We start from the raw sequence: 11359 nt of genomic DNA on the forward strand, positions 1-11359 counted from the left end.
CTGGCATCTATTAAATATTAGAGAATTGTTGGAGCTTTCACTGACTTCTAGCCCTATACTTAAATATTTATGTGTTTATTTCTGTCAAATTTAAATGATGCTACAATTCTACTTCTAGTTCTTTGAGGTAGGGAAGAATATGTGAATTTAATATCTCCCATTGATGTCAGTTTGCATTTTTCATTTCCCAAATAATACAGTTGTTATTATTTATTCATGAAGAATTTATACTTTGTTTTTCCCCCACATATAATCTTTTTTAACAGATGTAAATAGAAAAATGATGAATTTTTTTAAAATCCTCAGTTGAATGATTAATAATCATTCTAGCATCTGAGATGAGATTATTCCAAAGATTATTATTCTTTGTTGGGCACAAAGCTGATGATTATTTGAATTATTTAGTATATGCCTTTGTATTTGTGTTGCTTAGATAAGTCTTCATTTCTCTTATTTGTTTTTCATACTGAATTAGGAAGTTTATCAGGCTCCTAATCTCCATGTCTAGGACGTAAACATGGATTTACATGCATTGTCTCATTTTGTGCATCTTACATGCATGTAGTCTTCATCAGCTGGACCTAGGAGTCTACTTGTCAGTTATTTACAGTTAGCTCAATGTGAGTAAATGGCAAATACAGGATGATGCATAAGCCAGAACAAAAATCCCACCCAATATCATTTACTTTGTTTTTTTTTCCAAAACCATATCACAACTCTCTCTTGTAAAAAATAAATTTCAGAATGAGCGAGGCATTTCATTGACCTCACTGAGAAAAATAAAGATAATTCTATCATTTCAGAATTCAGCAATGAATGTCCAACTATGGCTAAAAGGTACGCCCTGAGAATTAAATGAATTTAACAAACCCATTAAGGTTTATAAAGCTGTGTTAACCTAATGTCAGGAAGGGGTACAAGATACAGGCACAAATGTCCCTGCTCATTTTGTCGTGCAGTTCTCCAAGGATGCGGTGTTATAAACATCCTCATTGTCTTCGATGCTCTGAGCGTCTGTGGAATCGGGATCGTTCACCACGATGCCCACGGAAGAGAGACTGGTAATGACGGCATGCACCCGCTGTGTATAAATGTCCCTAGTGTTAAAGTAAGGTAGCTCATGACACTTCCCCGGTGGGTCCTCACTGCACTGGTCCACATCAATGTCCTTTTGCTTCTGGTAGTACTTGGAAAACTTGCTGAAGATGATGGTGATAGGAAGGGCCAACACCAATATGCCGCAGATGATGCACGTGCTGGCGATAATCTTCCCGGCCAAGGTGACAGGACGGGTGTCTCCATAGTCCACGGTGGTCATGCTGATGGTGACCCACCACCAGCAGATGGGGATGCTCGTGAGGCTGGATGTGTGACCATCTTTCTCCACAGAGTAGATAAGCACGGAGAAGATGGAGATGCCGACAGACAGGAAGAGAAGCAGCAGCCCAACTTCATGGTAGCTGTGTCTCAGCGTGGCCCCCAGAGACCGAAGTCCTACGGAGTGCCGGGCCAGCTTCAGAATTCGGAAAATCCTCATAAGGCGAAGGATCTGGACCACCTTGCCCATGTTCTCAATGTCCTTGTTCTCTTCTTCCTTGGTGTCTATCGCCAATGTGGCATAGAAAGGAATAATGGAGACAGTCAATTATGTTCAGAGGATTCTTCCAGAATTTCGTTTGACAGGGAGCAGCAACCAGCCGGATGGCAAGCTCCCCAGTGAACCAAGCAATATAGGCGATCTCCACACCCTCCAGCACAGGGTCGTCCACCTCCCCGTCCTCATTCTGGAACTCCGACATGCTGTGGACACACATGGCCACTATGGAGGCCAGCACCACACTCAAAGAGGAGATGGCAATCAGCTTGGCAGACAGGCAGTACCCAAGGTTTTCCATTCGAATCCAGATTTTCTTCCGGAGCTGACCGAACCGCAGCTGGTCAAACTTCTCCAGCTCTTTCTCAAACAGAGAGGACTCTTCAAACGAGGAGTGGGTGCTCACGTCGTTGCTTTTCTGGTCCCAGTCCTTCTTGTGGTTTTCCTCCTTGCGTTCCTGGTAGCGACCACTGCAACAGGAGTCAATGAAGAGCTCGTTGATGCCCCAGTACTCGATATCCTGGCAGAAGGAGAATATACACAGCTCTTCCGTGACATGCAGCTTCCCCGTGTAGTGAAAATTCAAGACATATCTGAACAAGGAGGGGTTCCGGTCAAAATAGTACTCTTTATCGGCCACGCTGTAATCATCACACAGTTCCAGGATGGCCTCCTTGGAGTGGCAGGTGAGCAGCTAAATCATCACACAGTTCCAGGATGGCCTCCTTGGAGTGGCAGGTGAGCAGCTTCTTCAGTCTGGTGTGAGGGAACCTCAGGAGCGTGCTCTGGTCAACAGACTGCTTAAAAATCTCCACGTTTAAGTTGACAAGTTTCTCGTCTTGTCCAAGACAATGGAAAAACTCACCAAACACCATTATGGATCCAGGAATTTGAGAGCTGGCTGGGAAGGGGGAAGAGGACTATCACGAGGCAACCTTGTGGTGGTGATGTCACACACTCTGCCCTCATCCTGCACAGTAGAACATCCATTGTCATCCAAGAAGCTTCGCCCTTCTTCCCCCTTTGGAACGTGGAGTGCACAGAGGCATTTAGTGGCCAGAAAGTAGAGAAGAATCCTGTACTCTGGTTGTACAAGCCAAGCACCTGCTGGGAAACCACTCTCACAGATTGGCAAGATGCAGAATCCTCAGCCAAGGTACTCCTGGGTCATGTGTAGAAATCATGAGCTTCTTTCTTTTTCATTCACCCAGAGATGCTTTACAGCAGGTACTATCTGTTTCGGCTGTTCGCAGCTCGCGCAACAGGCAGAGACTTAAGACTCCAGCGACAGCATGCTCCAAGGACTGCAAGATGGGGGGCGCCGCCAGACAGGCGCCCAGTAGGATGCAAAGTCCCTTGCGGGAATAGACGGGCACCCTCAACACGAACCGCCTGAGCCTGCCGGAGTCCTGGTGTGTCTGGCTTGCTCTGCTCTGCAACGCTGCTCACCTGTGCTGCAGGGACCAGGCCTTGGCGGCGAGGAGAGCGGGGTGGCCTGCGTCAGTCCCATTTCTCTTATTTTTCAAAACGCAAATAGAATTGTTCATTTTGTTTCTTCAGAATTTTGTTTTGTCTCATACTATTTCCCATGGCCTCTCATTTTTTGTATACATTATTTACTAAGAGATAAAGAAGTTATATCATCATTGAACTTGAAATATATCTCTTAATTTTAAAAGTTTTATATTTTTATTTTGCTGAGTGTTAAACTTTTTTCTTATTATGAAATGAGATACACTAATTATACCTGGAAATTATGGAAAAGATATTAAAATTATAAATAACTATATTTCCATCAGTCAGAAAAAAACACTGTTTCCATTTTGGTGTGTCTCTCCTTAGTCTTCTTTTGTCCTGGTGCATTTTTTTTTCTTTTACAAAATTGAAATCACCATTTTTTAACTTTTAAAAAATGATATTTTTTGTCTTAAGTGTTATTTAGAAACATGACATTTTAATGGTTGTATCCTCATCAATGTATTTAAGATATTGAAGAAAATTTAATATCAACTTTTATAATGTGTATGAGCCATTAATGTAACTAAAATACTTTAGCCTAGTTCACATAAGCTGATCTTAAGTTTTTACCCTCTTTCTGAACATTGTCAGACATGTTTTATTTCTAAGTATGAATTTAAGATCTGAGCATTGATGAAATGCTTGCACTCCTGATAACCAGCTTTCTTTCCTTTCTTTCAGTGTACTCAGGAAGCATTACACCTCCATGTGTAACATGCTTGTTTTCTCTCATCAATTCTGGGCCCTGTTATTGGTGCTCTGACCCTGTGTACCTTAAAAACCCTGGAAATGTATTAGATTTTCCCACCATGCTGTACTGACTTCTTCCTGTTTCTTTATTGTCTTCACCCATCTGTTTTCTTTTCTGCAGCAGATGGTTACTGATGATCAGAGAGCTTCAGGACCACTGGACTCACCTCCACATTGACATCATAGCTCCTAGCCGACTTCCACCTTCCCACCTGAGTTAGTCTCCTATTCCTCCAGGCTACTATCATCTCCCTGTTCCCTGATCTTTCACTCTTCAGCTGACCAATCCCTTCTGCTCCTCTCATCCTGTCCTTGCAGTAGCCATTCTTCACTGAAGTCCTGCCCTGTAGAAATCTTCTGCTCTCATTTCTCCTTCAAACATTTGTTTCTTCTGCTTTTATGTCTGTCCATCTGGTTAACCCCCTTTTCTTGGCTTCATTTGGCTCTACATTGCAAAACAAATTTACCAGAATAGCACTTTCAATTATGCCACAACATTTACAATTTCTTGCCATGCATCTCATAAGAAGAACTTACACTCCATTTTTTTTTTTTTTTTTTGGCTGGGTGACTATTTACTTTAAAAAAACGGTGCACATAGTCACTGACACAGTTCCTTAGCATGAATCATCAATGACCCCAGAATTTTAGGTATTTATGTTTTTTAAATGTACTAAGTCTAAATATAGGCCAGATTCCTCTCCCATTAAAAATATTTTTAATGCATTTGCTTGAAGTTTGCAGAGCTCAGAAGACATCCTCACGTGCACACCATAATCTAGAATTCATACTGCAATTAAGGAAGGAAAACGAGTTGTTGGTTATTATTATACCACAATTAGGGAAGGAAAGCTGGGGCAGACCTTTTGATTTAGCAAGTTTTTCTGTGTAACACAGAATTCCAGTTAGCAGAAGCTTCTTTCTAAAATCCTAGAGATGGAAATTCAGCTTGTATCATCTTCCCTTGTTTCTTCACATTCCTAATGTGTTTGCCTGTTTCCTTCAGAGAGAGAAACACAAGCTGAATCCTAACAGGAACCAGCAAGTACATGTGAGAAAAGTCAGAACAAGAAAAGAAGAGTGGGAGAGAAGGAAAATGGGCATTGAATTTATGAGTGACGCAAGGAAACTGGAACAGGCAGGGAGCACGAAAGAGGACAGGATGCCCAGAGGGTTTGTCATTTTCTTTCTTTGGATTCCCAGTTTCAGGCCACCCCCTGCTTCAGTGTCATGAGAGGATGTGCAGTTCCTACTCACACGTGTCCAGTACCCCAGGCCAGGAATGTGTGACTGTTACTAATGCCTGTGGCCAAGCTGCTGCCATACATGCAAGTTCATCCTCACCTTCTGGGGCTTAGCCAGCATCCAGCACCTGGCATCTTTCTGAACTCTTCTCACTAATATGTGATTTCCATTTTCAGAGTTTTACACTTGACTATGTGTTCAAAGAAAGCAAGAAGGCCTTTCTATAGTGTACCACATTGCTTATTTCTCTTTGGGTTAAATAATTGCTTCTGTTATGAAAAACATGGTTCACTCTATTACATTCTGCATTTCTCCTTCTGTTCTTATTGTTAATATTTACCCATTTCACCTGCCATTTTGTATTTTCTAATTATATACTGTCAGTTTCATTGCCACCGAAATCCTGTCTGAGATGCTGTTTCTAAATGAAATGAGATTCATCTTGTAGTCTTGTCTCTTAGAAAAGAAGTACATGAAATACTGTGAAAATGAGGCTCTGCTGGTTCCTGCTTGCTGGTCTGTCTTATTCACTTCAAAGCTGTGAATCAATCTGAATCCATGTAACACTGGGGCTTGCCGCTAAGATAGTAATTATGTTGTTGCTTGGAAGCTCTCATGGGACTAGACCTAGTTGATAGTTAAAGAAATAAATTTCTTATTTCTGTGCCGTGGCAATGTTGTTATTCATATATATGCTTCTGCCTGATAAGGGAAATTTTTTAAACAATTTAAATTTCTTTCATTCCTTTTTCTCCAATGTCAGATCCCATGCATCAGATGTTACAGATTATTCTTATCCAGCTACACCCAACCATTCTCTGCATCCCCAGCCGGTCACCCCTTCCTACACTGCCGGTGATGCACCACAACATGGGGCTGCAAACCAGGCCCCTGAACATGAGTACCAGGCCCCCTCTGCCTCGGTGATACACATGGCCCTAAACAGCTCGGTGATACACATGGCCCTAAGCAGCTGCCACCACCACCACCACCCCAAAACCCAGAGGGGTCCCAGGCCTCTGCATCAATGGCTCCAGCAGATTATGGGTAAATCAGTATTCCTTGTACTTTAGATGCTACTTGTTTTTGCATTTGAATCTTAATGTATTGTGGAAGAATTTTAACCTCAATATTTTAGATACCAGAATATAGTCAAGACTAATTGGATGTAGACACTTCAGTGGTGTCCTACTCTATGTTAAATAAACTAGGTGTGCTACTGACCCTACCTTATTACAGCTAAATTCCAGGTTGAGAGCTGTGTTCCTGTATATGTGTTCTTTTTGCATACATACTTACATGTGTTTGAAAGGATCTTTAAATCAGGCATTGATAAAGGATGACATGCTGTTTTGTGAAACTGTTCAAATTCTCAAATTCATCAAATCAAGCTCCCTCTTTGACTTTAATAGGGTTTCTTTAGCTCTGTTTTTGTCTTAACCCTCAGAGTCAGTACCCAGAGAAGTTGAACATATGCTTCTGTAATGTGTGTTCTTTACACAGAGCACTGGTGTCACTTTCTCAGCCCTCAAAGGGGAGACCATACAGACTTGGCTATTCTTTTTGTGCCCTGGTGGAACCAAGAATCCCAGAGTGCTGCTTTCAGGCACAGAGAGGGCTTGTGGTCCAGTTGACTGGGAAAACCCTTGACTGAGCAGAAATCAGCTGATTTCTTGGCTTAGAACTTTTCAAAGCCTTTGACACGCTACTGGATGCTGTGGTCCCAGGGCTTCCATGGAACTGGCTAGAGAATATAGGATTTTCCTCATCTGGTTGGCCATGCAGCCCTCAGGAGACAAGTTTCTAAGCCCTTTGAGATGCCCAGGATGAAGGATGCCATTGCTCTTCTGCAGCAACTACATTATTTTAGTATTCACAGAAGGTGCTTTCCTCTTCAATGATTGTGGGTTTGTGTTTGTGTTTGTGTGTGTGTGTGTGTGTGTGTGTGTGTGTGTGTGTTTCAATAAGTCTTGCATTCATCATAATGAATAATGTAGGACTGTAAAATGACAGAACCACAGAGTGGGCATGTGCTTTCTGCAGTGACTGAAGTCTGGCTGGTAGGGGGCATTGTGTCTGGGGGAACTTGTTTGATTAGACATACTAGAACTCGGGGACATGGCCCCTTATTATTACATTGGTGACTCTGTTACATCTCTTTATTAGGATGCTCCTGGCACAGATAATTGAGTATTACAACCCTTCAGGACCACCTCCTCCTCCACCTCCACCCATGATTCCTTCAGCACAAACTGCTTTTGTCAGCCCTCTCCAGATCCCCATGTAGCCTCCCTTTCCTGCATCAGCTGGTTCCACATATGCTGCTCCTCCTCATCCACCCTCAGCTGGGCTCCTCATCACAGCACCACCGCCAGGTCCACCACCTCCCCCACCAGGCCCTCCTGGCCCCAGCTCTTCTCTTTCATCCTCCCCAATGCATGGCCCTCTGTAGCTGAGGCAAAGCGTCCTGAGCCTGCACAGCCCCCAATAAGTGATGCTCGAAGTGACCTCCTTGCTGCCATCAGGATTGGTAAGTGGAGCACCCCACATACACAGCCTTCGTTATAGAGAGATTTCTTTAGGTCTCTAGCAAACTTCAACCTTGTTGCCTTCAAATGATAGCTCTACACATTAAATGATTTTTTGGAGTCAAAGGATGCTTGTTTGATTTTTTTTAAATATTAGGAGTATTTTTGTAGTTGTCAGGTATGCATATCATGATAAAGAATTGAGAAGAGACTAGAGGCAGGCATATGGAACAGTGTAGCTCTAGAACTTTCCATTGAGGTGTTCATGTACACCTTAGTCACAATTAATCTTCTTAAAATGGACTTCGCACACTCTTTTCTCCCCTCAAATTTCTAAAACCTTTTGTCCTTAAACTTAGAAAAACCAAGTCCAGTAGCTCTGTTCAGTTTTCTTTCCTTTTGGAGCAATCAGAACATTTTAATTCACACCCCTATGTTGTGTCTCTAGGAATTCAGCTGAAAAAGGTGCAGGAGCAACGTGAGCAAGAGGTAAAGTGGGAGCCTGTTGGAAACGACGTGGCCACAATCCTGTCCAGACTCATTGCTGTAGAGTACTGAGACTCCGATGACGACTCTGAGTTTGATGAGAATGACTGGTCTGACTAAGGCCATACAGGGACGGTGGCAGGTGAACCACCAGTACAGTGTGTGTGGAAGTTCACTGGGGATTTCAGATGGTTTCAGCACCCAAATTGTGGTATTATAATCCTGTAGCTTAGCACCTTTTGTATTAATAATGTGATATTGCTTCTGCACATCCAAAATTTCTGTTTTTTTTCAGTATTTATTGTGTAATACGTAAGTGCCACTAAATATAGCACATCATGCTGCACACAAGGAGATATACGGTAACTATTGCATTGTTCTGAAAACAGCATCTTGTTTCCCTCTTGGCCATGAAAGTATTTACTTTACCCTTATTGATCATTAAGATTCTGTAGACTTGCTGAGTGTCTGTGAGCTGCAAGATTAATGACTATGTCAAGAGTGATGTCTTCCAATCAGTAGGTGACACTGTTTTGCCTTTTTATTTTCATTTTTACTATGTGTTTCAGAAGAAGTTGGTTGCAGAGGGAAAGGTCTAACAACAGGAGAATCAAATGTTTCTGCATTCAGTTTCTTGATTTGGTAGCTACCGAGTGAATTCAAATGTTCTACTGAATAATTTCATTGCCTTTTCATGCAATTGTCAAATGTGAAATTGGAAGGGCCCTTTTCAGGCAGGTTTCCTGTGGATATTCACTTTATAAATGCTTGTTGGTGATTTTTGTATGAAGTTTCAGCGGCTCAGTAGTAATGCAAATGAACACAAGGTCCTTTTCCCTTTTAGGGACCATTGGGTTCACACTTAATATATTGGCTAGCCTGATGGCTTGGGCACCAGGCAGCCAGAACAGCTGTGAGCCATCTAGGAGTATAGCCCCCAGCTAGACAGAGCTACCACATGGGGCCCTGTGAGCAAAGGCAACCCATTCCATTTGGTCAGAATTTTAAAAGCTTACATTTAAGTGAAAAATAGTGACAGCTATTTACTTCTCACGGTGCTGTGGAAGATTGGGGGTTAGCCCCATGCAGGGCCTTTGCCCTGTTCTAGAATCACACAGTTCTCTTCTTTCATATTGTTGTTAGCACATTAAATTTTAAAAAATGTACCTCACAAGATTACCTTGATTTGATTCCTAGTGATGGCAAAGCACCTTGCTTTCACCTCCACTCACCCTATTCCCCTTTCCACATGGTGATCCCATAGACCTGGCTCAGGCATACCACCAGGGAGACTCAATAATGACAGCTTCTACTTTGTAATTCTAGATAAGGACAAATGCTTGTTAAGAGTAAATAATTGTCCCAGACTTGGGTTGTAGATAGGAAAAATATGCTAAGGTCCTTCACTTGCTGTGGAGTTGCACCTATCTGTAGTACTTCCAATAGGTTGCAGGTGCTGGGAACTCTCAGCTCCAACAAAGGAAAGAATCTTGAGCTGGGGCTGAGATGTGTGAGTTGATGGGAGAATGTTGTAACAAATGATTTTTGTTCATGAATTCTGGGGAAATCAGCCAGCTGCCCACATCACCCTGTGTCTCTGTGTGGATACCTCTTAACTTGGGGCAGCTGTTGTATGATGCCTGCCTGCACACTGGGTTTTGGTCACACAGATTTTGAAACTGCAAAGTCTCGTGTCTATCACTTTCCAAGGCTCTCCTTTGGCTGTGCATTCAAGTCCTCTCTGCTGCACAGCTGCTTGGGGTGTGCCTTCTGAGCAGGCCCTACTTGGCTGTCACTATGATTTTTTTTTTTAATATTAGTAACTATTAGTGAATTTCTAAATTTCTCTTTTTTCCAATGCAGAGACCTACTGTGTTGGCATTACTCTTGGTACTTTTACCAGTTTTAGTCTTATTTTGTGTTTATTGTAATAGTTTGCCTTCATTGTTACTGTTGGGTTAGAAGTATTCTGTATAATCAGAAACCTGGATTTAGCAATGCTTCTTTGTTTTCTGGCCGTTCTCTTCTTTGGATGGAGGGAGCACCATCAGCTACTATTCACTTCAGAATTTCTTCTATATATATCCTATTACAATAAAATTAGTGGCACTTTATTCATAAATATTCATGAGCCTATTAATTACTAGTTGTCTTCCTGTAGTTTAAATAAAAAAGTTATTTTTAATTTGTTTTTATGACTAGTGAGAAAGCTTTTGCCCTCTTGTGTTCTATTATCTATAAGGGAATGGAAATTGACTAAAATCCAGTCTAGATTATTTTAGAATATCTTCAACAAATCTGGTTTGGTCTAAATTTAAATCTTCTAATATGGTATTCCCTACAAAGAACAAAGTGAAGAGTTTGAATTTTACGTTTCCATTTTTAAAAAGTATTTACCAAAACAAATGGAGAAAATCATTTAACAGTATTTTTTATTTCTATAAATTTTACATTTTAAATTATAGTTATAATTTTAAGATTATTTTAAATTCTCCCAAGTTGTATTGCTCCATGTGTGTTAAGTTGAATATCTCATAAGCATTTTCCTCATGGCACAGACTCAGGCAGACAAGCTGGAAAGATGCCCGAATCCACATGTCACTGCACAAGCATGATGTGGCTGAACAGCAGGCAAAAGATTTTTGCATTGTTAGCCCCATACCATATGATTTGGTACACTTATGATTTTCTTTACATAGGATCCTATTTGAAAATTAATGTTTTCATTTCAGTAAATTTTTAGCACATCAAAATCTTTTATGAGCACCAAGTGGCTAGGTTGTAAAAGTTTTGTAATGATTTGCAACTAAAATACATGTTACATTTTAATCCATTACAGACTAGTGGGAATGTATCAGCCAGAGTAGCAAGTAATTTTTGTTTTATGAAGCAGAGTATCTGTCATCTTGCAGTATTACCAATGCTGTTGTAAATTGAATTTAAAGTGGTATTAAAAAGATCCTGTCAAACAATTTTTATCTGTTTGTATATCTTACTATAGATTATGTACAAGTAACATCTAAATTAAATTACACTTTTAACCCTACAAGGTTCTGTTGTATGTTTGACTCTTAGGAGATAGTTGGAAGTTGTATAAGATATTTATGTAGCATGTTCATTATCAGATAACAGAAGATTCTACAATGATTCCACTTAAATTTCTGCATAGTTTTTGTGTGACTGTAAGTCCAGATTGAATTTTGTGAGTGCCACAAGGAAGCACTAGTATAGTTAGGAG

The 11359-nt window shown here is 41.1% G+C and overlaps 1 protein-coding gene and 1 pseudogene across 1 annotated transcript; one reads left to right on the plus strand and one right to left on the minus strand.

Moving 5' to 3' along the window:
• The first annotated feature begins 305 nt into the window (after nt 1–305).
• Nucleotides 306–11093, plus strand: LOC144364996 (actin-binding protein WASF3-like; annotated as a pseudogene).
• LOC144364997 (delayed-rectifier potassium channel regulatory subunit KCNS3-like) lies at nt 944–2974 on the minus strand. The gene is given in 3 exon segments (XM_078015566.1): nt 944–1640; nt 1642–2264; nt 2317–2974. Coding segments are annotated over 3 exon segments (1473 nt in total). The 5' UTR covers nt 2470–2974.
• Nucleotides 11094–11359: the final 266 nt, after the last annotated feature.

This window comes from Ictidomys tridecemlineatus, chromosome 6, assembly GCF_052094955.1.
Source record: "Ictidomys tridecemlineatus isolate mIctTri1 chromosome 6, mIctTri1.hap1, whole genome shotgun sequence".
Classification (NCBI taxonomy): Eukaryota; Metazoa; Chordata; class Mammalia; order Rodentia; family Sciuridae; genus Ictidomys; species Ictidomys tridecemlineatus.